The following is a 27,948-nucleotide window of genomic DNA, read 5'->3' on the forward strand; positions in this document are numbered from 1 at the left end:
ACAGATTCCAGTCCAAGAATGTAAAAATGACAGGCTGTACACAGCATCTGTACCTTAGGTTAAAGGAATATGCCATATCTTTTGAGTTACTATAGTGAATTCAGCGCTGAGACCTAGGAGCTTCAGGACTGTAACAAATACTTTCCACTTATTCAGCACCGTCCAGCCAGTGATCTCAAAGCAGTTTGCAAATATCAGTGAAGTTAGCTTCATCACCACCCTGTGAGGTACGTAAATATTAACTCATTGTACAGATGATGAAACTGAGGCATAGCAGCATTAATGGACAGGCTGTGCCCACTTTGGAGGCCAGGATGCAGGACCGCAATGCCCCAAAGAAATCTCTGGGAGGATTCTGTTTCAGAAGACACAATATTTCCCCAGCTCCCCGCCATGCAGGAGGTGTGCATGTGCAATATTATTCCTTTGGATGGTGCAGACTGATTACCACTATGCAGCTGTCCAGCTCTTCCTCTCACCTTTGGATCAGTTTACTGTCCAGAGGCACAGGACAGCTACTTCCCCTGACCCTTGTGCAGGGGGTATGAAGGCTCTTTTCATCCTTCCAACCTCTTACCACCCACAATCTTGCCCTACATGACTTGTCTAAGGTCAAATAGGTCATCCATGGAACAACCAGGAATAAAAGCCAGGTCTCTCTACTCTCAATTCTGTGCCTTCACTGCAAGAGAATATTGCCTTCTAAAACTAAGAACCTAATGCCACAACCCCACTCTGTACAAAGGCCCACAATTTCAAAAGGGTCTACTAATTAGGGATGCCTCCATTTTGTCCCCCAAAATTCACGGACACGCTTGAAAATTTTGGCCCAATTGTAGCTTAAAGTTTGGCCTCCTATACTGTTCTTTAGAGTTGCAGGCAGGCCCGGGTTCCCCTCCCAGTCACTGGGAAGTGGCACAGGACCTAGAGGTGGAATGGAAGACTGTCTGAGGTGGCATTATGACAGCTTGTCTGGTGGGACTTTAATACCCTGGAAGGAGGGCCAGGCCGGAAGGCTGAGTCAAGAAGAGGGAGAACTTTGAGTCGCAAAGAAAGAGAGGACCACAGTGTGAGCAAGTGATGACAGGGGGCGCCATACACAGTGAAAGCTGATTCCCAGACCTAGCCAACTAGCTACATCTGCAGTGAGTGGAGCCCTTTACAGTGCTGCAGCCGACCTCTTTTCAAAACACAGTCTTCAAAATATAGCTGAAATGAAAGTGATGGATACAGCTTGTGGTCAGCCCTCTAGTGACAGGTGAATTTCACCCTCATTGAATAGATTTTGATCTCATGCCACTGCCTTTCAGGGGCATTAAACAGAAAACTTTTGGTTTATACTTTGAACAACAGGATTTTACCTGAATATGCATCTATGATTTCTTCAGACTTAAAATTTATTCTTAATCACCTGTATCTTGTGTTAAGAATTTTTGTGGCATATGGTGCAAAGCACTCCGTGGAGTTGAATGAACAGATATGTCAACAACATTTTACCTCTTTGGCTTCCTGAACCAGTCTGCAGCCATAGAAGTTCAACTGTATCTAGAGGGGAAACTAGCTGATGTTTTATACTGCTTCCACATGACAGTTCACAATGATTGTGATCAGTTTTGCTTGTTACCAGCTTTCTGGAGGGCAAAGTGAATAGAAATTCAGTGATAAAAAAGGATCGCTGAACAAAATCACTACAAAAAATGCCAGTTCCACGAAGTGGAACTGTTCAATGCTGACAGTTCCATGTTGCACGTCAGCCAGCATTTGTGTATGGTAATAATTACAGTTTGAATCGTGTTAATGTAAATTCAGTTTAGGGCTGTTGTGGGCACCCCACTCAGGAAGGGGGTAAAGAGCTCCTCTGGGTACCATCTGCCTCAACCCAATGGACATGTGAAGCTTGTCAAGACTGGAGATAGGCGGAGCTGTAAAAAGAAGGATCCCTGCTCAGTCCAGTGTAGCACTCTGAAGAAGTAGGATTACAACTCAAATATCCCTGGTCCCTGAAAGTAAGGGTTGCTGATTGGGGAAACAGCTTGAACACCTTGGGCTGTATCTACACTACATCTTATGTCGGCATAACTTGTGTTGCTCAGAGGTGTGAATAAATCACCCCCCGAGTAACATAAGTTACACTGACATAACCGCTAGTGTGGACAGAACGATGTTGGTGGGAGAAGTTCTGCCATGACATAGCTTCTGCTGCTCGCAGGGGCTGGAGTAGTTAAGCCAATGGGCGAACTCTCTCCCATCAGCTACATTAGAGAGCTTACAGCTGCACAGCTCCATCAGTGCAACTGCGCTGCTGTAAACTCTCTAGTGTATCCATCTCTTGATTGCCCAGGCCCTCTCAGAAAGGAGAAAGGGTGGGTGGGTTTTTTTTTTTTTTTCCCCTCTTTGGCTTCACAAAGGCCTAGGACTCTGCTTTTTGTGGGCTGTGGAAGTATGATGACTCTTTGTTTGGACTATTTGAACTCCCCCTTCCTTCCCTCCCTCTCTCCCCCAAGCCCCCTCCAGGACGGCAGGTGCCCTGAACAGCACAGCTGAAGGGCTGAGCCCTGAACTCTGAAACAGAAGCTGTCCAAACACTTAAAGGGAAAATTTGAGAAAGACAGCTGCAAGCAAGGATATTCTAAGTATGTTTACATAGGCCTTGTCTACACTACGAGAGTAGTTCGATTTTACTTAAATCGAATTTTTGGAATCGATATTGCAAAGTCGAACGTGTGTGTCCACACTAAGGACAGTAATTCGACTTTGTGAGTCCACACTAACGGGGAAAGCGTCGACATTGGAAGTGGTGCACTGTGGTCAGCTATCCCACAGTTCCCGGAGTCCCCGCTGCCCATTGGAATTCTGGGTGGAGCCGCAAATGCCTTCTGGGTAAAAAAAATGTGTCCAGGGTGCTTTTGGGTAACTGTCGTCATCCGTCCATCACTCCCGCCCTCCCTCCCTGAAAGCGCCGGCGGGAAATCAGTTCGCGCACTTTTCTAGTCAGTGACAGCGCGGACGCCACAGCACTGCGAGCATGGAGCCTGCTGCAACCATCACTGCAGTTGTGGCCGCTCTCAACGCCTCGCAACTTATCATACACCTTTCCCTGAGGCAGATGCAGAAAAGTCAGGCGAGGAGGCTACGTCAACGCGGTGATGGCCTGAAGTCTGAGAGTAGCACAGACCTCTCAGAAAGCAGGGGACCCAGCGCCGAGAACATCACGGTGGCAATGGGTCATGTTGATGCCGTGGAAAGGAGATTCTGGGCACGGGAAACAAGCACTGAGTGGTGGGACCGCATAGTGCTGCAGGTCTGGGATGAATCCCAGTGGCTGCGAAACTTTCGCATGCGGAAGGGAACTTTCCTGGAACTTTGTGAGTTGCTGTCCCCTGCCCTGAAGCGCAATGACACCCGGATGCGAGCAGCCCTGACTGTCCAGAAGCGAGTGGCCATAGCCCTGTGGAAGCTTGCAACGCCAGACAGCTACCGGTCAGTCGCGAACCAGTTTGGGGTGGGCAAATCTACCGTGGGGGTTGTTGTGATGCAAGTAGCCAAGGCAATCGTTGATGTACTGCTGCCAAAGGTAGTGACCCTGGGAAACGTGGAGGCGATCATAGATGGCTTCGCAGCGATGGGATTCCCAAACTGCGGTGGGGCCATAGATGGAACTCACATCCCTATCCTGGCACCGGAACACCAGGCCAGCCAGTACATTAACAGAAAGGGCTACTTTTCCATGGTGCTGCAAGCACTGGTGGACCACAGGGGACGTTTTACCAACATCTACGTGGGATGGCCGGGCAAGGTTCATGACGCTCGTGTTTTCAGGAACTCTGGTCTGTTTAGACGGCTGCAGCAAGGTATTTACTTCCCGGACCACAAAATAACTCTTGGGGATGTGGAGATGCCTATAGTCATCCTCGGGGACCCAGCCTACCCGCTAATGCCCTGGCTCATGAAGCCCTATACTGGCGCCCTGGACACTGAAAAAGAACTCTTCAACTACCGGCTGAGCAAGTGCAGAATGGTGGTGGAGTGTGCTTTTGGACGTCTCAAGGGGAGATGGAGAAGCTTACTGACTCGCTGTGATCTCAGCGAAACCAATATCCCCATTGTTATTGCAGCTTGCTGTGTGCTCCACAATCTCTGTGAGAGCAAGGGGGAGACCTTTATGGCGGGGTGGGAGGTTGAGGAAAATAGCCTGGCTGCTGATTACTCACAGCCAGACAGCCGGGCGATTAGAAGAGACCAGCGGGAAGCGCTGTGCATCCGGAAGGCTTTGAAAGCAAAGTTCCTGAGTGAGCAGGGTAACCTGTGACTTTAAAGTTTGTGTATTGAGAAGCTAAACCTGCCCCCGTTTCTTTACCCAGTTAATGTTGACTATCCTATCCAGTTACATACCCCCTTCACCCCACTTCCAACACACGTTTCAAAATAAAAATAGTTCTACTTTGTTAAAGCACACCGTTTTCTTTAATACTGTATTCGCGGGAATTTTTTAAAACTGGGACGCAGACTGTGGTGCGGAGCGGGTGTACTGTAGTGGCGCGAATGCAGCTTCTAAACTCAAGGATTGACAGGCTCCGCTGCGGTGGGATGGTTGTTTCAACGGAGCCTGTCACCCCTCCTGATAGGGACTGTGTGTATGGGGGGGTCTATGTGACTTTGTGGCAGGGGGAGGACGGTTACAGATCCCCTGCTGTGTGGCTCTGTGATCCTGCCTAAGGACCGCCGCTTAAGATCTGTAACTGCCCTCCCCTGCCACAAAGTCACAGAGCAACCCACCCCCCACCACATAACATGAAAACAACCTCCCAGACTAACCAGGGTAACTAGTCACTGCATCACTGCACTATGTATGTGCCCTGCTGCTGTGCCTGTCCCCGACTATATACCCTGCCAAAGGTGACTGTCCTGTCGAATTACCAACCCCCTATCTCCCCCTCCTCCAAAAGAACATGATGGAAACAGTAGTTAACAGAAACGTATTTTTTATTATCAACCAAACATGGAACTGGGAAAGTGAAACTTGGACGGGGGCTTGTGTCAGGCGGGAAGGAAAGAACTTGTCAAATTTTGGGGAATGAGAGCCTTCTGCTGCTCGAGCTCTCTGCAGGGGTGGAGTGAGAGTTAGCAGGGACTCTGCCGCCTCTCCTTCTGTGCACTTTGGGTGAGGGGAGTATGGGACTTGGTGGCGGGGGAGGGCGGTTAGAGATGGACTGCAGCGGGGCTCTGTCCTCCTGCCTCCGTTCCTGCAGAACATCCACAAGGCGCCGGAGCGTGTCCGTTTGCTCCCTCATTAGTCCAAGCAGGGTTTGAGTCGCCTGCTGGTCTTCCTGACGCCACCTCTCCTCCCGATCCATGTTGGCTTGGTGCATTCGGGTCAAGTTCTCCCGCCACTGGGTCTGCTGTGCTGCCTGGGCTCTGGAGCAGGCTATAAGCTCCGAGAACATGTCCTCCCGTGTCCTCTTCTTCTTATGCCTAATCCGCGCTAGCCTCTGGGAGTGTGATGACAGGCTAGGTTGTGAGACAGTCGCAGATGGGGCTGTGGGAATGGGAAAAAGGGAGTGAATTCCTCAGAAAGATAAATGTAGTTGTGAACAAAGAACATAGTCTTTCTCTGTGAACAAGACCATGCACAGCACCTATCACATGCGCACTCAGCACAAGGTCGAATTCTCGGCCTTCGCATTCAGTGCCTGGGGTCTTCTACAGCACATTTGAGAAGCCTCTCAGGAGAACGGAATTTCTGTTGCAGGCAGACATGGTAAGCCGTAGACTTGTGGCAGCTTAAAACTTTAATATTAGCAATGGCCTCATTTCACATTGAAATCAATGTCGGTCCCTGCTGCCAGCAATTCGGCAAGCAGGAAGTCTGCTCCTGTCCCACACCCTCGCGGCTGTCCCCGGGAACGATCCCTTTCGGCTGCCCCTCTCCCGCCTCCACCGCGTGGCTGCAAACCAGCGGTTACAGTTCTGTAAAGGAACGGCAAAGCAGTCCCAACACTAACATTCCCCTACCTCATTCAAAGCAGGTCATCATGAGCGACATCACCCTCATGAGGATCTCTGACAGCGAGAAAGAGCGAATGCTCCGGGAAAGCCTGCAAAGACCAGGGCCGTATGCCGCCATGCTGTGCAGAGCAATGATTCCAGAGTACTTGCTTGTCTCGTGGCGTGGCAACGTGTCCTACTACGGAGGACCCAATAAGGCCGCTCTCCCCAAGAACCTAATGCAGCGGATTTCCAATTACCTCCAGGAGAGCTTCCTCGAGATGTCACAGGAGGATTTCTGCTCCATCCCCGGACATATAGACCGCATTTTACTGTAGCTGCTGTAGCAGTGACTAACCAGTAGAGCGGCTTGGGCAGGACAATCATGCAAAACCGGACATTGCTAGATTTTTTTTCAATAGTTGCACTGCCCATGACTGAACCGTTAAGCTAATCAAACTAATCATGAGAAACCCATTTTTTAAATTGTTAATATTCCTGTTCTGTTACAAATAAATGTTTAGATTTTTACAACACTTACTGGCTGATCCTTCCCCAGATTCTGTGTCCGGGGTAACGGCTGGGGAGGGTTGGTAGGGGATCTCTGTAAGGGTGATGAAGAGATCCTGGCTGTCGGGGAAATCAGCGTTGTGAGCGCTGTCGACTGCCTCGTCCTCCTCATCTCCTTCCTCATCTTCCCCGTCCGCTAACATGTCCGAGGATCCAGCCGTGGACACTATCCCATCCTCAGAGTCCACGGTCACTGGTGGGGTAGTGGTGGCGGCCGCACCGAGGATGGAATGCAGTGCCTCGTAGAAACGGGATGTCTGGGGATGGGATCCGGAGCGTCCGTTTGCCTCTTTGGTCTTCTGGTAGCCTTGTCTCAGCTCCTTGATTTTCACGCGGCACTGCGTTACATCCCGGCTGTATCCTCTCTCTGCCATGTCTTTAGAGATCTTCTCGTAGATCTTTGCATTCCGTCTTTTGGATCGCAGCTCGGAAAGCACGGACTCATCGCCCCACACAGCGATGAGATCCAAGACTTCCCGATCAGTCCATGCTGGGGCCCTCTTTCTATTCTGAGATTGCACGGCCATCACTGCTGGAGAGCTCTGCATCGTTGCCAGTGCTGCTGAGCTCGCCACGATGTCCAGACAGGAAATGAGATTCAAACTGGCCAGACAGGAAAAGGAATTCAAATTCAAATTTTCCCGGGGCTTTTCCTGTGTGGCAGTTCAGAGCATCCGAGCTCGTACTGCTGTCCAGAGCGTCAACAGAGTGGTGCACTGTGGGATAGCTCCCGGAGCTATTAGCGTCGATTTCCATCCACACCTAGCCTAATTCGACATGGCCATGTCGAATTTAGCGCTACTCCCCTCGTCGGGGAGGAGTACAGAAGTCGAATTAAAGAGACCTCTATGTCGAACTAAATACCTTCGCGGTGTGGACGGGTGCAGGGTTAATTCGATGTAACGGCGCTAACTTCGACATAAACGCCTAGTGTAGACCAGGCCATAGGGTTGGTGATCTATGGTGTACTTGGAAAATTGGAAGAGATGGTTCCAAGAACAGGTTTGGGGACATATGAGATAAAATTCCTGATGGATTTAAGCTGTTACAGTTTTCTGTAGTATGGCAAATTTTTAATGGAAAACTCAGGGCACACATTAAAATACTACATGTTAGCACACGAATACACTTTTTTTAGGCCCTATTGGAAATTCATCCACTAGGAGACAGTCTGAGGCTATGAGAACTCTTTTTACAAAGGTCTGTTTAAATTAAGCTTGACAGAGGTCCCAGAGGTAAATAACAATGGCTACTCTGACTCCTAAAAGCAATAACTGAGGCACACGTAAAATATAATATCAGCTGTTATGTCTTAACAGGGACTAAAAGCAACATTTAACAAGTGTTGTGTAATGGCAGGTTTGATGTTAAGATCAAACAGCTTGTGAATGCATTTTTGAAAAACATTCTAGAATGGGTATCATGACATAAATTGCACAATACTCAGGAGACTGTAGGAAGGTTTTACTAACAGATGAAAAGACATGGTGTTTGAGAACAAAGAGCACAATCTGAGTATAGAGGAACTATAAGATCAACTGAGCAAAGATGGGGAGAAATGTAAATGTTTTAAGACAAATATAAAATGCAAACTCTGGGTTGCTAATAAGTAAACTTCAGGCTTGTATTAGAAGTCTATGACTGGAACTTAAATTTACCTGCTGCTTTTCAGCAGTAATCTGGGACTCAAATCCTCCACAGCCAAGACTCACAATGATTACATTATTATTGCATGGTATTAAAGTTCCATATTAGCCAGACTTCAGTGTAAGCTCAGTTATTTAAGGTGATATAAGAAAGCATGGAGTGGTGCCTTTGTCGCCAGCGTAAACTGAGCATTCTCACCAAAGAAGGCAAGCCATGTAAAAGGGATACAACGAACACTAAACATATGATCCCAAAATTGGTAGTGACAGATGTGTTTGAGGATTATTATTATCAGAATGACATCTAGTACTTCTAATGGGCTAAATGGATTCTTATGTTCAAGTGAGAATCCAGTTAAAGGATAATAATAGGAGATAATAATAAGTAGTGTGGTTTAGAGGTTAAGGCAGAGTACCGAGAGAGAGAAGATTTGGGTACTGTTACCAGTTTTGCTATGGAACGCCTTATATAATCTTCAGCAAATCACTTAACCCCTTGATTGCTCTATATCTAAAATATAGTTAATAATACCTGCTTGCAAGGGATATCGGGAGACTTAATTCACTGATATTTGTGATGTGCCTTGAGATCCTCAGAATTAGACTTGCTTACCAGAAATACAATGTATTAGTTTATTACATTAAATTGCCTGTTTTTGTAGTATAACACTTTCAGGGCTAATATAGCACTCTCTGATATTCAACTGTTGTTAAAAGAAGCAAAGGGCAGGCTCCTGTGCTGCACATATAGAGAGACCAACACAGACGGGGTTGGCCAGTGCTGTAACTGGAGCAGCCAGGAGTTGCTTTAGACCGCTCTCCCCCTTGTCGATAGGCCGCTCCACAGCTGGCAGCAGAGGACAGTCCAGAGTGTCAGAACCAGCTAGCCCATTTTTAGTGCATTAGCTCGGTCAAAGCTAGGAACGTACATTTGCCTTAAGTTGGAAATTACACCTCTACCTGCAATGTAGGTGTGCTTGCGGGACTCTCCTCCTGCCTCTGAAATACCCGCTTCAGTCTCCTAGCAGGGCCTCTGTGTCTGAACTATGCAGTGCCTATACTTGGGGAATTCTACCTTGGGTGGCTGATGATCTTTTTTGCTACTGCCACGACAGTCTGCAGGGGCTGTAGCAGAGGCGAGAACCCCTCCCAAAAAGTTGGATGGATCTAAGACACCCTGGGCCAAATTCTCCCTGGTGTAATACTATACTTTTTGATGGAATAACATCCAGATGAATTTATCCCCCTATTTCTAGAGTGTGTTTGGAAGATTCCAGCTTCAAAAATTGTGTTTGAAATTGTAAGTCCTGAGATCAGTATTATTTATTGGTTTCTGCCAGTTCATACCAACAGAATCAAAATTTGCATGGGAGATCATTAAACAATATATGGTGTTTATGAAATAGTAATGGTGGGCCTGATCTTTGAATTCCAAAATACCAACTGAGTGCAGAATTGATCCCTAACTTACAAATACTGTACAACACAAGGGCCAAGTTCTGCCCTCAGGGTGAAATTAATTCCCATGCCTGGGGCCAACACAAGGTCTATGCACAACTTTAGGTCCATGTAAGCCCTACTGTGGAGCAATGTTGGGTTTGTGCTGTGCATGTCTGTGGGTTACACATCCACTCTGTGATCCTTAGCAGAAATTTGCTGAGATGATCATATCTACTTTATGCCTGAAAGTCTGGAGTCCCAGGTTTCCAGGCAGCAGGGAACATGCCCTCCGTGTGCATGAGGCCCTTACATCAGAATGGCTCATTCATTGCTTCAGTTTCAATAACCACTTCATAGCCCTGTAAATTTGGATCATTTGTGTGAAAGTATATAATTTGTATTAAAGAGATGCTGCCAAGACACTGGCTTTATACTGATGCACATTCCTGGAGAGAATTATTAATATAACAGCACACAGATGAAAAGACAAAGAAAAAAATTCTGATAGGTTTATACAGGGTTTGTTGTTGTTTGTATAGAATCTTCTTTGGTGCATGTTTATGGCTATGCCACATTACAGATCTGTCCATTAACAACTCAGGCCCCTAAATGGACTTAGGGTTCATATTGGGAAGAGCAGAGTGAAAGAAAACTGAGATCCTGCTACACCTTTTCCTTGGAACCAATACATTCCCTTTGCTCTGCTCGCTCCGTTATTGCTGCCTTGAGCTAAAGCAGCCTGAAGTAGCCCCTGCCAGCCATGAGGATTAGGGTGCAGAGCAGGAAGATAGCATGTAGCCACCTTTGCCCTCCATATTGGCTCAGCTGAACCCTGGGATCAGGGCTAAGAACTTCAGATGAAGGACAGATAAGCAACATTATCATTACATTACTGTGCAGCTGATGAAAGTGCAGGTGGATCTTGATTCCCCCTCTCCCCCCAGTTGCTGACATTGAGCCTGTCTCACCTTCATGGTACAATAAATATCAACATCAATAGTTCATGTGAATTTGAAGGAGAATGCGATCAGCAGTTCACTTCTTGGACATAAAAGAGGACCATTCTGAGTACAGACTCAAAGAGTGATAAGAGTCGGATAAAGAAATTAGTGTAATGAAACAAACAAGTCCACAGTGGGCTACCACCACCTATGATGCCAAGAAAGACTGAGAAACGCTTCACGTTATGTTGACTGTAAGGGCTTGTCTACGGGGGGTTTTGAACTGGTTCAAACTGAGTTAATCTTCTTGTAAAACGCTAACACACAATGCAATGCATCACAGTGCATTAACTTCACATATACCACGAACGCTGGAGTCCTCATGCTAACTGGACTATATTGGCTGAAATTTGAATTACTTTGGTCTGTTGTTCATGTGCATGCAACAGCTGCTTCCAATGGCTATTCCACACAACTTTGTGTTCGACCATTACTAACCTGTCTCTGTGCCTGTGTGCCCTCTTCTGGCGTCAAGTTCCCAGAAGGCAGCCTCTCCTGTTTAAAAGCTGGCACAGAGCCATATTATGTCTATTTTCTCTTGGCTTCAAGTGTATCTGCTTTCTTGTGATATTACAGCAATTCTACACCACAAACCCCACAACAAGCCTTGTGTTGCTGCTTGGAGCCATTTTGAGACCCCGAATCTCATTGCCATTTGGGGAGAAATGTCCGTGCAGGAAGCTCTTGTGGCCAGTCACCATAATAAAGACCTGTTAGTGGAAATTGCAAAACAGATGTCTGTGAGGTGGCATGACTGGGTTGCCTACCAGTACCAGATAAAGAGCAAGAAGCACAGAAGGGTCTACATTAAAATGAAGGATGCATGGAAAACATTGGGCAGGAGACACATGACCTGCCTCTCTTATGAAGAACTGGACAGGATTTTACACAATTATACAACTACCTGACCCAGATAGTTTGTGGATCCTGCTGCCAGTTCTGCATCCTCCACCCAAAGATAACAACCGACACTCATCGGAGGATGAACAGGACGGGACCAGAGAAGAGCTGTCTCAGAGCCAGGATCTGTTTGGGATTCAGGACTCTGACACAGACCAGGTTGAAAACCAACCCAATTCCAATTCCAGCAAGCACCCCACGCCAGGACCAAAGGAAAAGATCCTCTGAAGGGAACTTCAGCAGGTAAGTACCTATCTTTTTACAATTTATTATTGCGTTAACTACACTAGCTGCTGTGCCAGGTGAGCCATGGCTGCAGCCATTTTACACGAACGTGAGCTAGAAGCTTTTCTATGTCTCCAACCTTTGCCTCCCTCTGCACGTACTTTCCACTCAGCCCTCCTATCCATGTTCCCAAGATAGCAGCCGTTCTGCCTGGCCTCCATTACATGCTACAGCCCTGACCATTGGCCATTCTTAGGCCCACACTACAGAGGGCACATACCCATCTACTCATTTTCCTTTCTTTTCCGCTTTCCTCAGTTGTCCTGCCCAGTGAACCCATTCCCCATCAGCACCATTCACTGCTCCAAAATGGCAGCCAACAGCATAGCACTGCTACAGCCTCCACACCACCCTCTCCTGTGGTAGATTCAAATAACGAAAACATTTATTTGCTCAAAAATGAATGGTTTATTGAGAAAAGAAGTCTGGTTAGGATTCATAGTTTACATGAGGTATAAATACATATTTTATGCCCAATACAGGTAAAAAAAGTACTACTCCCCACTGAGATACTGCAACATGCATTCTACCATACAATCATTGTAGGACCCTATCAATATTTCCCTGCACTTTTTCCATGTCTGCAGGGGAGATAAAGCAGAACTTAAGACTGAGAAATTGCTCAGTTTTGGTTCTCACATTATAGGGGATAACCATGTGGTCCTTTCCCCCAGTATAGCCTGCAAGCTGCAAGTCCCTTCCACTCCTGGAGCATGTCTGGGGAGACCATCTTGGTGAATAACTTCATAGCATATCTCGCTGTTTTGCCCTTTCCTTTTTGAATAAGGCCATTCTCTGCCTCCTAATCACTTGCCTCGATATCACATCATCCAGTCAGGACAGCCTAAAGGAGATGTAGAGGGGATTACTATCCAGATATCCCCTCCAACACCAATGCACAAAGAAAATTGCAAAGCGGGACTATACGGGGAACATAATTTCCCTCCTCCAGCACAGTGGCAAGGCAAGATAGCATATATTTATACACCCAAAAATCCCAATGCACCCAGTACCTTCCCCCCACACTCCCTATCTACCATGTCTGAGGTGCCCCAAAGACCGGGAAGAATCTCAGGGAGTTAAAGTCACAAGTACTTATTAAAGAAATGCTATCACGGTCTATCTAGAAAATGAACAATAACCCCCCTATTTGGGGTTTTTTGCACACACCCCATAGCCACAGCACCTGCAATGGCCAGACAATCAAGGGCAGGGCCTTTCTCAGTGGCAGAGGTCCTGGCCAACGTGATGCGGGTGGGAGGGGACGACAAAAAGGAAGACTTGGGATGAGATGTTTTCAGAACACATCACAGAGTCCCTAAAAAAAAATCCAAAATTGGGTGAGAGGTTTTGATGGGTTGGGTCACAGAGACACCCTTGGGACTGCCACATGCTGTGTTAAGACTACCTGTGAGTCCGTTTTCCCTTGCAGCTTGGGACTTCAAAACCCTGCCTTGTTGAGCCAGACATGCCAGTCTGCTCCAACACAGACCCAGGGTCTGAACCACGTCCCCCCAAAACTGCAGATTTAACTTAAAACAGTTTAAGACGTGCTTCTGTCTCTAGCACCCAGACACCCAGTCCCCGATGGGATCCAAACTCCAAATAAATCTGTTTTACTCTGTATAAAGCTTATACAGGGTAAACTCATAAGTTGTGCGCCCTCTATCACACTGATAGAGAGATTTGCACAGCTGTTTGCTCCCCTGGGAATTAATTACTTACTCTGGGTTAATTAACAAATAAAAAGTGATTTTATTAAATATAAAAAGTAGTATTTAAGTGGTTCCAAGTAATAACAGACAGAACAAAGTAAATTACCAAGCAAAATAAAACAAAAACACGCAAGTAGGAAACTAAATGCAGGTAAATCTCACCCTCAGAGATGTTCCAATAAGCTTCTTTCACAGACTACACTCCTTTCTAGTCTGGGCCCAATCCTTTCCCCTGGTACAGTCCTTGTTCCAGCTCAGGTGGTAGCTAGGGGATTTCTCATGACTGCAGCCCCCTTTGTTCTGTTCCACCCCCTTATATAGCTTTGGCACAAGGTGGAAATCATTTTTCTCTCTGGGTTCCCACCCATCCTTCTAAATGGAAAAGCACCAGGTTTAAAATGGATTCCAGTACCAGGTGACATGGTCACGTGTCTTGTGAGACCCCAAACCTTCATTCTTCCTGGCCTGACTCACAGGAAGTAAACAGAGCCATCTACATTCAATTGTCCTGGTTAATGGGAGCCATCAAGATTCCAAACCACCATTAATAGCCCACACTTTGCATAATTATAATAGGACCTCAGAGTTATATTTCATATTTCTAGTTTCAGATACAAGAATGATACATTCATACTAATAGGATGAACACACTCAGTAGATTATAAGCTTTGTAATGATACCTTACAAGAGACCTTTTGCATGAAGCATATTCCAGTTACATTATATTCACATTTATTAGCATATTTTCATAAAATCATATGGAGTGCAACGTCACAGAGGTGGAGCACTATTTGAGGAGAGAGAAGAAAAAGAAATCTCATAAAAGATTGTGGCAGTGACTGAGGACAGCATGGGAGTCGCCAGGAAAAACATTGCCATAGCCAAAGAGTACATGGAAAAGGGCACGGAGATTCAGAAGCAGCTCATGGAGGCTACATTAAGCCAAAATATACGACATGCTCCTGTTCGGACAGCAGGCACTGTAGACCTGTGCACCTGGACTCCACCATGTTCTTCAGCTCCTTGACAATACAAGCTAGTGGGACCACCAGCAACTCCTCCCCACTGTACTTGCACAGACATTCTCCTCACACAGTCAACCTCTGGGCACAGAGAATATTTACAGTAGAGAGCCCAGCACTTTTGAGCCCTCCAACACCTGACAAATTTGAGGCATGCTATTCCAACCCAGTAGCCCTACAGACAATAAAAGGAGGAGCAAAGACCTATACTCACCTCTGACTTTAACCATCCTCTGACTTAATTGTTCTGCCCTGAACTTTCAGTTTTGGCTGCACTGTTGTTGTTTAATGGTTTTTCCCCAGTTCGGGGTTAGTAACTTGGTTTGTTAAATGTATTTTCAAGTAACAATTGTTTTGATATAGGTTCAATTAAAACTTCATTATTTATTTGTTACATTACTCTTTGTTGTCTCATAATAAAAACAGTTTAAAATTCATCCATATTAACTCTTCACTGAATAGAAGCCAGAAATCCCTTTAAATAAAGGAAAAATAATTTATGGAGTTTTAAAAAAATAGGCAAGGTCCCACTTCCACCATCCATAAACTATACCTCACAGCTCACGATGACACATACACCCCTTACCCCAACAGGCTAACAGTTGGATGTACAGCTGTGCATTTTCAGGCATGAGAGTCAAAATAAGAACAATAGGCATCACTAACAATATTCTACTGGGTGTTTCCATTTTCTATGGGATACCTTGCTAGCTGCACTTCTGCCTCTCACCCATCATTAAGGGTTTCGCTCTGGGTCTCACAGAATACAACATGCGATCGTAATGGTGAACTCCTTTTTCTCTGCTGCCTCCAACCTATTCCACAAACAGCACCCTTTCCCTATCAAATGGCCAAATGCACACACCACTACCATTCTGCAACAGCTGACTCATAGTTTAAAAAGTTCCTTCCTTCTGTCCATGCAACCTATGAAAGGCTTAATTTAACTAGGGAAGCAGGAGATAAGCTGAGTATCCCAGAATAACTGGAGAAACCTCACTCCATTAATGTCCATAGTGTTATCCTGGGAGTAAACAGTCCTTTCTCCATTAATGCAAATACACCTAAGTTACAAAAGATCATAACATCAGGTCTCTTCTGGACCTTCCTGCATTTATGTTTGTAATCTTGCCATAGTTGTCAACCAGCTCTTGGAGCACCATTGCAAATCCACCTTTCTGTTTATAAATTCTGCACCCTGGTGTGGGAGGCAAATGATAGGCACGTGGGTTCCATCAATTACCCCAATACAGTTTGGGAACCCCATGCTTGCAAAGCCATCAATTTCCTGAGCATTACCCAGCTTTATAACCCAGTGCCATAGTACCTTCTTCATGGCATCATGCACTGCATGACAATGGCCTCAACAGTTCGTCTCCCCATGCCAAACTAGTTGGCCATGAAATGGAAGCATTTTGGAGTGGCCAGCTCCCAAGTGTCAGTGGCAACCTGCTTCTTCGCATTTATGGGGCAAAGTGCATGTTGGTATGCTGATGCTGCTGCAGCTCCGGGGTCAGTCCAGCCCATATCTCAAAAAAGATAGTGTGACAGATCCCCAGGGTACAACCTGGAACTGTGGGACTGGTGTGCCCCCTTAACTCTCCAGCCTGGGCTGTCTCTCAATGCTGTGCTAGTGACAAGCAGTCAACAACATGCAGGGACACACCCAGCTAAGTTGCATGAATGCTCTGTAAGCCACGCATGAACCATACACAGGGAAACACCAGTAAATCCCCCCAGAAATGTACCATCTAACACTTCTCAAGAGCTTCTCTTAAACAATATAAGCTCATTAATTAGTTGGCCACTTTGTCAAAGAATAGTGGACATGCACCAGCCTTTGTGATCTGAGCAGATTCCCCAAGCACTTTAGACAAACTCACCAGTAAGGATAAAACATTAAAATAAGTTTCTTAATTACAGAAAAATAGATTTTAAGTTATTATAAGTGGTAGGCATAAAGAACAGAGATGGTTATATAAGAAACAAAGGTAAAATCACAGGCTAAATTCTAAACTTTATCAGACTAAGCAAGCTTTGAATCAAACAGCTTTTCTCATCCAACTGGATGTTGAAGGCAGGTTACAGTTCTTAATTCACAGGCTGAATTCCCTTCTCAGCCTGGAACCAATCTCCCCAGTTCAAAGTTTTTGTCTTTCCAGTGTTCTTGTTGCCTTTAGGGTAGGTGCGGGAGGAGAGAGACCTGGGGCTGATGTCACAGTCTCCTATTTATACCTCCCCAATCCATGTGCATGGAAAGATACTGTCTCAAACATGGAGTCAGGGGTCACATGTTCTATGTGCCCTGCTGAGACACTGGGCCTCCATTGTATATGTGCTTCAAGAGTAGGGTTACTATAGGATTTTCCCGGACATGTCCGGCTTTTTGGTCGTCAAATCCCCATCCGGGGGAAATTCCAAAAAGCCGGATATGTCCGGGAAAATAGGGAGGGGTCGTGGGGCTTGGATCCGCACTGGGGCCGGAGCCGGAGCCGCTGGGGCCAGCGCTGCTCGGCCGGGGCCGGTGCTGGGGCCGGACGGGCCAGTGCCCCGGGGCCCGATCTGAGCTGGAGTCACCGGGGCTGGAGCCACTCGGCTGGTGCCCCGGGGCCAGAGCCGCTCGGCTGGGGCCGGTGCCCATGCCCCAGGGCCCAAGCCGAGCTAGAGCCGCTGGGGCCGGGGCGGGCCGGAGCCGCTTGGCCGGAACCAGGGCCGGTGCCCCGGGGCCCGAGCCAAGCCGGGCTGGAGCCGCCGGGGCTGGAGCCGCTCCGCCGAGGCTGGTGCCCGTGTCCCAGGGCCCGAGCCGAGCTGGAGCCACCGGGGCCGGTGCGCTCCGCCGGAACCGGGGCCGGCACCCCAGGGCCCGAGCCAGGCCGGAGCCATCGGGGCTGGAGCAGCTCAGCGGGGCCAGTGCCCCGGAGCCCGAGCCAAGCTGGAACCACCGGGGCTGGGCCTGGCGCGCTCCGCCGGAACCGGGGCCAGCGCCCCAGGGCCCGAGCCGAGCCAGGCCGGAGCTGCTGGGGCCGGAGCCGCTCGGCTGGGGCCGGTGTCCCGTGGCCCGAGCCGAGCTGGAACCGCCGGGGCCGGGGCGGGTGCGCTCGGCTGGAACTAGGGCTGGCGCCCCAGATCCCAAGCCAAGCCGGGCCCGAGCCGCTCGGCCAGCGGGCCGGACTGGGCCGCGCCTCCTCGCACCCCCCCCCCATCCCAGCATACCTGCTGCCTTCCTCCCTGTTTCAGGCTTCCCGCGAACATTTGATTCGCGGGAAGCAGGGGAGGAGGAGGAGCAGGGGGGAGGAGCGTTCAGGGGAGGAGGTGGAGTTGGGGCGGGGGCAGGGCCCCTTGGAGTGTCCTCTTTTTGTTATTTTAAAAAACGGTAACCCTATTCAAGAGGGGCCACTGGGAGAGTGGATTTTCATTAATGGACCATCAACACATGGCTGGCTAGTCCTAATGTAAATCTGTCTTGGGATTGGTAGTTGCTCCTTTGTTGATACCAAAAGGCCTGCTGTGGGCATCTCCCAGACTCACAACAAATTTCAGTAACGAACATATAGCAAACTTCATAACTTCACATACAATGATAATCCATACAATTCACCAGCATTGTAATGTTCAACAGATTGTGACTTCTCAAATGATACCTCAAAAGGCATTCTTTGTACAAAACATACAATCATATAACAGTGGTGAATCTGGGGGTACAGTGTATCATTTTGAGGTACATTGTGTCACAGGTAGCCCTTCCCATCCTGAAATTCTCTTGCCACTGCTGGTCATCCCAGGTCCACAGAACAGTCCTTTTCCACCAATCCATGCTGGTCTCCCAAGCCCAGAAATGGCTCTGCTGTGTGTGTAGCTGATCCAGGAACAGCTTCTCTAGTACTAACTTCTTCCTTCCCCCCATCACTGAATCTCCTACTGCTGCTGGAGAAGCTGCTACTGCTGCCACATTATACATGCAGTGGGTGGTCTCCAAAGCTGAATTTGTCCAGCTCTGAGTGTTGAAATACACCCCAAGCAGCCTCTGTGTATGCATGGCTACCACTATAGTGGAGCAGACCATTGTTGGGTCCAAGCTGGCCAACAGCAATTCAAAAAATGGTGCTAACTCACCCAGAAACTAAACAGGGGGTGGAGACGTTGGATTTTTGAAAAATTTGAAGTCACCTGGCTTCCCACAATTCAGTGAAAAGAATCCCAAAATGCACGCTATGAAGCAAAGGACAATAGAATATCCTCCAAGAACATAATACCCTCAGTTCACAAGCCATTGCCATGTGTATGCACAATGCAAAGTGAAAAGTGGAACAGACATTCCAAGTGCATACTAGGGGTGCAGCTTGCGTACAGTGCTTTACCAGACATGCAGGAAAAAGCTTCATATACCCCCCACATGTAGACAAGCCCTAATTCTCAATCTGGTGCCTTCATTAAAGACCTGAGAATAAAAAGTCCATCACTGAGCATAACATGCACTCTCTCTCACTCCCTTTCTCTTTCTGTATGTACATCAGTGGTGGGAATCGTTAATAACAAAGAAAATATTTAAGCATTTTACAAAACATTTCATAATTTGGATTACACAGGATAAAATGTGCATTAGGGATTAATTACTTTTCTTATTGGCTTATGCAAAATTTGAAATGTTCTGAAAAGGTGTGTTTTTCCTATTTGGCAGCATTAGTAAAGAACATTGATATGTCAATCTGAAAACTGTTATCCCTCAAAAAACTAAACTAAAAAACCTCATAAAGCTATTCAAGTACTAGAAATGGAAATCACTGTGACACTGAAGAGGGATAACTAATATCCAGGGCCGGCTCCAGGCACCAGCTTGTCAAGCAGGTGCTTGGGGTGGCCGCTCCGGAGAGGGGCGGCACGTCCAGGTATTCAGCGGCAATTCGGCAGGTGGTCCCTCACTCCGCCTGGGAGCAAAGGACCTCCCACCGAATTGCTGCCGCAGATCGCGATCACAGCTTTTTTGTTTTGTTTTGGCTGCTTGGGGCAGCCAAAACCCTGGAGCCGGCCCTGCTAATATCTACAGCTTTATAATCATATTCTTGGTGTAACTAAATTTGTCTCAAAAGGAATTTTACTTACTAAGAGCTTGACCCTGCAAACTCTTACTTAAGTGAGTACTGCCATTGACTAGTCACATAAGTAGGGTTTTGCCAGTTCAGGTCCAAAGTCCTGCTGCATTAGGTTCAAATCTTGTAATGAGCTCCACAGGGACAGCCCCGTTGCGTCTGCAGGGGGTCTGATTGATTTCAGTGGGACTCTGCACACAGGCAGGGGTTTGCTCATGCAGACCTCACTGCAGGACCAAGGCCTCACTGCTACCAATGCTCTATAACTCTTTTCTTCCACACTGCTAAGCTACATTAGTAAAAATGTCACCACTTAACTATTGAGAAAAGCTTTAAAACAGAATTTTCCTCTAAGTCTCCTGGTGTGTTTTATGTCTGATTTGTGGTACTTGACCTTTTATAATGCAAGATGATTGGGGAAGTGATCATTCTTCTGTGTCTTGTACACTGATGGGTACACCAATGTCAATTACAAAATAATTAATTTGTAGCTTAATAGATTTTAAGGTCAGAAGGAGCCATTAGATCTAGTCTGACCTCTTGTATAACATAGGCCATTGTATTTCACCTAGTTCTCCCTGTCTGAGCTCAATAACTTGTGTCTGACTAATGTATATCTTCTAGTAAAGCATCCCGCCTTAGGGATTTGAAGACAAGAGGTGGGGAAACCACCACTTCCCTTGGTGGTTTGTTCCAATGGTTAATCACTTTCATTGTTAAAAATGGTGCCTTATTTCTAATTTAAATTTGTCAGGCTTTAACTTCCAGCCTTTGCGTCTTGCTTTGCCTTTCTCCACTAGATTAAAGAGCCCTTTAGTACCTGGTATTTTCTCCCCAGAATGATACTTCTACCTTGTAGTCAAGTCACCTCTCAATCTTTTCCATAAGCTAAATAGTTCGAGCTCTTTAAGTTTTCACTGTATTTTTTGCAGCCCTTGGATCATTTGTGTGGTTCTTTTCTACATCCTAATTTTTTCAGTATATTTTTTAAAATGCAGACACCAGCACTATATGCAGATACTGGTATCGGTTTCACTAAGGTGGTGAACAGAGGTAAAATCACCTCCCTACTCCTACTCCTCTGTTTATATATCCCATCCCAGGATCACATTAGCCCTTTCGATCACAACACTGCATTGGGAGCTTATGCTGAGCTACTTGTCTAGTATGATCCCTAAATCCTTTTCAGCATCACTGCTTTCCAATCCCTCATTCGGTTGGTATGGACCTGCATTATTTGTTCCTAGATTATCACAGTTAAGTACTAACAGGCAACTTCATTTTTTTCTTGGAAGTCTTAGTTCTATTTTGCATTAGTGTTTTTACTAAGGGTAAAACTTCTCCACTATTTTAGGGATGCCGTTTATTTGAGATGTAATTCCTTATATCCAGCATCAAGTCAACATACTCTTTGTCCTGCACTTCAACAACAATCATGCAAAGACCACCAAGCACTGTATTTAGGGGCTATGGGATAAAACACTGCGGGGAGCTGTCCTATAAGAATAATGGTTGCGGGTCCTTGGGAGCATTTTCACTATGAAAGTAAGTGATCACAAAAACTGATCCCAAACTTTTGGACCAGTAAAAGGGGCAGCACGTCTGTGACTTGTGAAAGCAGCGGAAACAAATGTGGTGTCACTGGAAATGATTTCTCAAACGAAGGACCAGGGGGCTAGCGCCCAGGAGCCCGGCAGGGCAGCAGGGAGATACTATAGGATCTTCTGGGCAGGGACCAGCTCCCACTGAGGCTTTGACACCTGGCCATGCTTCCTTGGCCCTCAGGCCCAGCTCCTCCGAGGGATTTCGGTGCCGAGCGGCCCTAGCGCTACGCTAGGAAGGCGAGCGCGGGAAGAAAGCGGGACTCGGGGCAGGGCGCGCGCGGCGGACGCTACGCCGCGGGAGGGCGGAGCCGGGGCCGGCTCACCAAGGCTGCGCTCGGTGCTGCTCTGTCCCGCCCCCTGCGGCGGGACCAATAAAGTTGCTACAAAGTGACCTTGGGCTACAGCGTTTCCTTCCACCCCCCCCCCACACATCCGGGCGCTCCTCGCCCCCGCCGCGCCTGCGCATCCCGCCCCATTCAGTCCGCTCGACCTCTGCCGCTGCAACCGGTAAGTGGGGGGAGCCGGGGACCGCCGCCCCATCTGCCCCCATCTACCCCGCGGCGGCCCGGCCCTAACCGCTCTTGCTCTCTCCGCAGAGAGGCGGATTCCAGCGCCGAGGAGGCCCCGGGGACACAGCGCCAGCCCGCAGCCCTCTGCCATGTTCGCCTGCGTGAAGCTCGCCTCCTCCCCGGCCCTGGTGAGTGCCGCCGGCTGCGGCTCGGGGCGGCCCCGGATCCCCGCGCGACCCTCTCCAGGCTGCTGGCTTCAAGTCCGAGCTTCGGGAGGTAGGGGGCGGCTGTGAGGCTGCAGCGGGGGGCGCAGCAGCTCCTCCGCGGGCTGCAGGCCGGTCCCACCCCAGAGGGCTTCCCCAGTGCCCTGTCGGGGAGGGGAACCACGGTGCAACGAGTGAGCTGCTTCTGCTGCCGGGGCCTGGCTCCTTCAGCCCCTTCTCTGCAGCCTGGGGCCCCGCGCTGAGTAGCGGGGAGAGGCGGTCCCCCGCCCCGAGAGCTAGGCGCTGCTCGTGAGGCCTAGCACCGCTCACCCCTTGCTGGAGGTCAAACTCCAGCTTGCCGCTTCCGCTGTGCGGGAGCGAGACTCCCCGCCCCTGCCGGGGATCCCTCGGCCCAGCCGGCGCCCTCTCCGTAATGCCGCGGACACGGGCCGGGTACGAGTCAGCCTGACCTTAGAGCGCTAGGAGCCCAAGGACACCAGCAGGCCGCACTGGAGAGAGGGTTCATTCATTCCTCGCTTCTAGATTTAATTCTGGGTGTTGTCTCTCAAAACTTACCAGTGCCTTCTTACAGAGTAGCTAAGGGTTTTTAAATGCATTGTAGTGGATTTTTATTACCGCTGCAAAATTCAAGTTTCTACTGTATTTTTCTTAGCTCTAAAACGTGAGGGTAGTTACCTTTTCAAAATGAGAGCTGAATTATTCTTGCAGCTTTCTGTATTTCAGTGTTCGGCTTTAGCATGATACTCACAAATGAGCAAGTCAGAAGCTCTTGTTTTAATGATATAAACAAATGGCTAGCAACTTGAGGAGTAACGGGTTACAAATGTTCAGCTTCTTGCTTTCATTTCAATTTCTAAAATGTGGGGTTCTCACCCTTTGTATTGCTATTAGATATATCACACTTAACATTATTTGCTCTCAATATTATAGTGCTGTTTAGCAATGGCTCCAAATAATGGATTAGCATGAACCTGAGTACTTGACATAAAAGAACCCATCCCAGAAAAGGGGGCCGTGAGTTAGGGAATCAGATAAATGTAAGCTTTCTTCTTGTCTTGCATTGCTATTGCTAGATATGGCAATGTCTGCAGATTGTCGATGTCCACTGCCTTGATCTTAAGATGAAAGACTTAGTGAGGAATTAATTCCATGATCTTACAAAAAATCACTATTAAAAGTCAGTGCAGTTATATAGAAATAAGTTTGTGGTAAAATGTCACTTTTTCTCTTACAGATCCGTGCAGGATCAAGAGTCTTGTACAGACCAATTTCCGCATCAGTGTTGTCTAGGCCAGAGGTCAGGACTGGAGAGGTATCTTATAAACTAAACTCTGTAGCTTCCTAAACTTTCTGGTGAGCCCAAGTGTTCTCATCCCATTTTTCAAATGTACTTTACTAATTAAAATATTGACTGTATGACAGATCGGTAAAGGATCATCTAATATATTTTCTCCCATCAAAGCTACAGTCCATTATGTTCGGCAAGTAACATACAGAAGTCTGAACTTCTAGTCGCAGGCTCTAGTGAACTCAATAACCACACTGGTTTACTGTATTTGTAATAGAAGAACTACAGAATAACTCAAAACTTCAAAATAGCTATAAGAGAGCTGTCTGAGTCTGTATTTAAATGCTTTTCATGTTTGTTTCTCAGGGCAGCTCAACACTTAATGGAGCCCAGAATGCTGTCTCCCAAGTAGCACTTAGAGAGTTCCAGACCAGTGCTATCAGCAGGGACATTGACACTGCTGCCAAATTTATTGGTGCTGGCGCTGCCACAGTAGGAGTGGCTGGTTCTGGTGCTGGTATTGGAACCGTCTTTGGTAGTCTAATCATTGGTTATGCCAGGTAATTTTTTTTTTTAAATGATATCACTTAAGTTGTATGCAAACCTATTTAATGATAAACTTGAAGATATATATTGGTAGCAAAGTCTTGATAAACTTCCACTAAAACAGTCAGTGTGTAGAATTGAAATAAAGCCCCTAGAATAATTCTTCTAACACAGGGGCGGGCAAACTTTTTGGTCTGAAAGCCGCATCGGGTTTTGTAAATTGTATGGAGGGCGGGTTAGGGGAGGGGATCATAGCCTGGCCCCCACCTCCTATTTTCACCCCTGCCCCATCCAGCCCCTCCGTTCTTCCTGACTACCCCTGCCTGTGAATAGGGGTTGGGGTGGTCGAGGGACTACCCCTATTCACACCCCTGACCACCAAACTTCCGTGCCCTCTGTCAACCCCCTCTGCTCCCTGCCCCCTTACTGTGCTGCCTGGAGCACCAGTGGCTGGTGGCGCTACAGCTGCGCCGCCTGTCTAGAGCTGGGCTATGCCACTGCCACCACCACCACAGAACACCAGATCAGGCCGGGCTCTGCAGCTGCGCTGCCCCAGGAGCTCACAGCCCGCCAGCAGCGCAGTGAGCTGAGGCTTCATGGGAGGAGGGACAGCAGGGAAGGGACTGGGGGCTAGCCTCCCGGGCCAGGAGCTCGGGGCTGGACAGGATGGTCCCGTGGGCTGGATGTGGCCTGTGGGCTATAGTTTGCCCACCTCTGTTCTAACATGTTAATCTCTTGGAATATTAAGTAATGGCACACCAGGCACAAGTGCTGAATTTCTAAGATTACAGATTTCAGTATATGCAAATCTTACGTGACTTCTTAGGGCAAACCAACTACAGCTAAATCAGTGTTTCATGTTTAGTTCTTCAGTATTAGCTTTGACTCTGAGACTCCAAAACCTATCCTAGACTGAATATAACTTGAAAACCTTTTGTAAGGGACAATCCTACATGAATAGAGGGACAAACTGGATGGTGGATGTTAATATTTAACTTGAGATCCGGTGCCTCTTTTAACCCAATTATCAGGATTGTTCTTAAGAAGCAAGATTCTTGCTACAGCCCTGTAATCAATCTTTTACTTAATGTTGTGCCAAATGCAGCTTTATAAAGTCACTGCAGTAACTACTTCCGTGGTAACCAACTAATATCAGACAAGTGATTCCACTATTGGAGCTTGAGAAGGGAAAACTCCTTTAAAGAGGGAGAGATCTTAGTTCCCTGTGTTCATAATTTAGTTTCCCCTATTTGTTTAATTCCCATACAGTTGTATCTCAAATCTTACTACTGAGGAGACAGCAACTGGCATAGGCATGAAATGACTTAACTAGCTGTAGAGTTCCTGCTTTCTATTCTCCCCCCTCCTCAAACAAAAATATTTAAACACCTTAACTTGTTTCCATTTATGAACTCTCTTACGAAGTGTTAACTTGGCACTAAAAGCCTGCTTTTATTTCCTATTTAGGAAACAAAAATGCTTCTAACCAAACTAGTTTACTTTATCTCTTGAAATGACAAAAAAAAAAAAGACTGTTTCAAACTGACATTTGTGCTGTTCTTGTTTTTTTTTTGGGGGGGGGGGGTCTTGGAAGAGGCCAATGTTGCAAGGTACTAATCCATAATTACCTTCTATTCTCTTCCTTCCACACTTCCTCAAGGATACTCAGTTGCAGTTTTGTAACACTAAAGGGGCTGACAAACCATCTAAGGCAGAAATAGTTGAGTAGTATAGGTTATCGGTAAGCTGCCTAAATATTACAAGGGCGTTCAGAATAATTCTGGATGTATAACAAACTCAGGCCCCTAGGAATACTCAGTGTGCATTGCACATCAGTGGAATTAACCAGAGAAATCTTATGCTGGTAGGTAACTACTGCATATGAACTCGCTCCGTGTTGATGTCTGTCTACAAAGGCTCTTTTGGTTTTGCACTTGTATAGACAGGGCCTTCATGTTTGTAATCTTGTGCATGTGTAAAATGTCATACCCAAACATGGATATATTAATATGCAATGTACACAATTTAAATCTAGTATTAACTTATTCAGAAGTCACAATTGTATGGTGAACGCTGTTAACATTTGTGTGGGTTTACTGTGTTTTCCCTGCTATAGCAGGGAATCTGTAGCATGAAAGTAATTTAAAATCCTTAACTGGCTCTGTCAGATGCATCAAACTACATTAGCATAAACTCTTAATTTGTATGTATATAAAACAATCTTATACCTGCACGTTCTCTTTTAGAAATCCCTCTCTGAAGCAGCAGCTGTTTTCATACGCTATCCTGGGATTCGCCCTGTCTGAAGCTATGGGTCTCTTTTGTCTGATGGTTGCTTTCTTGATCCTGTTTGCAATGTGAAGAGATCTGCTGCTTGCAATGTTAGCATTAGTAAACTACAAATGTAATTGTATGTATTTTACTGAGGCTCCCAAAATGTTGGTGTCATGGAAACAAACATTATTTCCAAAGTCATTTCATTAAAGATAATAACTTTAACTGTCTGGCTGTGGCCTTCGTTTATTAATTTGAACATTGTCTCTTGGGTATGACTTTTTTTTTTTGTGGGGGAAGGATGTTAGTTAATGTGAAAATGAACTCTAAAGAGGGCTTATACTGACCTGCAGTCACCACAAATTTCTCCTGATCCCAGTGAATTCACATGGAGTATAGGACCTTGAAACCATAACTTCAAACAGAAAAACGCCAGTAAGTCTGAAATGTACATTAAATACTTTCTCTACGTAGTCACTGCATATGTCAATTTTAATTTCTGGTTTGATGCATTTGTTATCTTTCTGGTTAAAGACCCCTAAAATAGCCTGTGTAAGGCTATTAGTGACCTTAGGTATATGAAATACTAATGGCTTTTGAAATAATGTTCAGAACCACAATTAAACTTTTTTAGACCTTTCTCCTCTATTAAAACCATCTTGTTTCCTGTTCCCATGTTCTATTCCAATAGTGCTGAACTTGATGTGTTCCATAGCACCTTTCATCTAAGGATCGAAATCAGGGTAGTCAATAGGCAGATCAGAAACATCTGCAAGTCCAGATTTGAACAGACCCTGAAATCTCTTTATTTACTTATTTTCTCTGGTGTCTGGACTTTGACTGTACCTTGACCAAGAAATTTGGACCTTGATTTAAAAAAATAAATAAATAAGACTACCCCCATCTAAATGCTCCACAAACTGTGGTGGTGCTGCTGCTATAGGAAAGTCACTGTCTTTTAAGAGTCCCGTAGATCCAGAAGCTTGGCCTGTTTCAAACCTCATTGCTCAAAAGCGGTTCTGCAGTCCACTCTCCTGTATACAAATCTTGATCAGTCTTGACCAGTGTCTCAGATTCTTTGACCCAATTAGTTTGTAAACTGATATTTAGAGTTGACTATATGCAGGAAATCTTTAAAATACCAGGGTGCTGTTCTATAGTGATTCTGCTTTAACAAACAATATTAATGGGGCTGATGACCATATGCACTTTTGCTTGTCTAAACTACAGTGTACATGTGTCTGGATCAGCTTAAGAGATCACTTTCTCAAACCACACATTATTGGTGGAGATCAGGGAGTGCAGCTGAAGTCTGGTGCTAACTTAATGCATATACTGGCTAGCTAACTTTGATTACTTAAAAGGGCTACCACCTGCTGTGCCATAGAAGTAATTTGCATGGAAAGTACAGAAAATCCCAAAGAAGCTGGAGATATATATATTTTTTGTAAAGTAGGCATAGGAATGTTAAATAAGCTGTACACCAAATCTTGTGGCTGTCTTTTAGACAATTATGTACACAACTTCACATTTTCTCTAACACAAACATTACAATAATTCAGTCCTAGCTGCCTTTCTAGCACACTTGTAAAAGTTATGACTAGCTCTAAAAGAAAATTGAAAATTCCAGTCACCCTTCCCCAGGGGAGCAATATTAAATAAATGCATAAGACCCTTTACCTCTCACAGAAGGTGTATTAGGTAGCAATAATCTGCTAAAGACTTAGATGATCACAACTGCTCGTTCTAACCCCCCAGCAAGTAAAACATCAGTAATGTTAATCTTAAACTCAGTCCCTGAAACTTCTACCTATTGCAAGTAATTTAAAATAGAATTTCTTGGAGTTTTGTA

At 46.4% G+C, this 27,948-nt stretch overlaps 1 protein-coding gene across 1 annotated transcript; it reads left to right on the forward strand.

Moving 5' to 3' along the window:
- The first annotated feature begins 21,660 nt into the window (after positions 1 to 21,660).
- ATP5MC3 (ATP synthase membrane subunit c locus 3) lies at positions 21,661 to 26,321 on the forward strand. The gene is made up of 5 exons (XM_054044413.1): positions 21,661 to 21,762; positions 21,852 to 21,952; positions 23,223 to 23,300; positions 23,643 to 23,836; positions 26,069 to 26,321. Exons 2-5 carry the CDS (start codon positions 21,914 to 21,916, stop codon positions 26,181 to 26,183), a joined length of 426 nt encoding a protein of 141 aa, XP_053900388.1. The 5' UTR covers positions 21,661 to 21,762; positions 21,852 to 21,913; the 3' UTR covers positions 26,184 to 26,321.
- Positions 26,322 to 27,948: the final 1,627 nt, after the last annotated feature.

Source organism: Malaclemys terrapin, chromosome 11 (genome assembly GCF_027887155.1).
Source record: "Malaclemys terrapin pileata isolate rMalTer1 chromosome 11, rMalTer1.hap1, whole genome shotgun sequence".
NCBI classification, from domain to species: domain Eukaryota; kingdom Metazoa; phylum Chordata; order Testudines; family Emydidae; genus Malaclemys; species Malaclemys terrapin.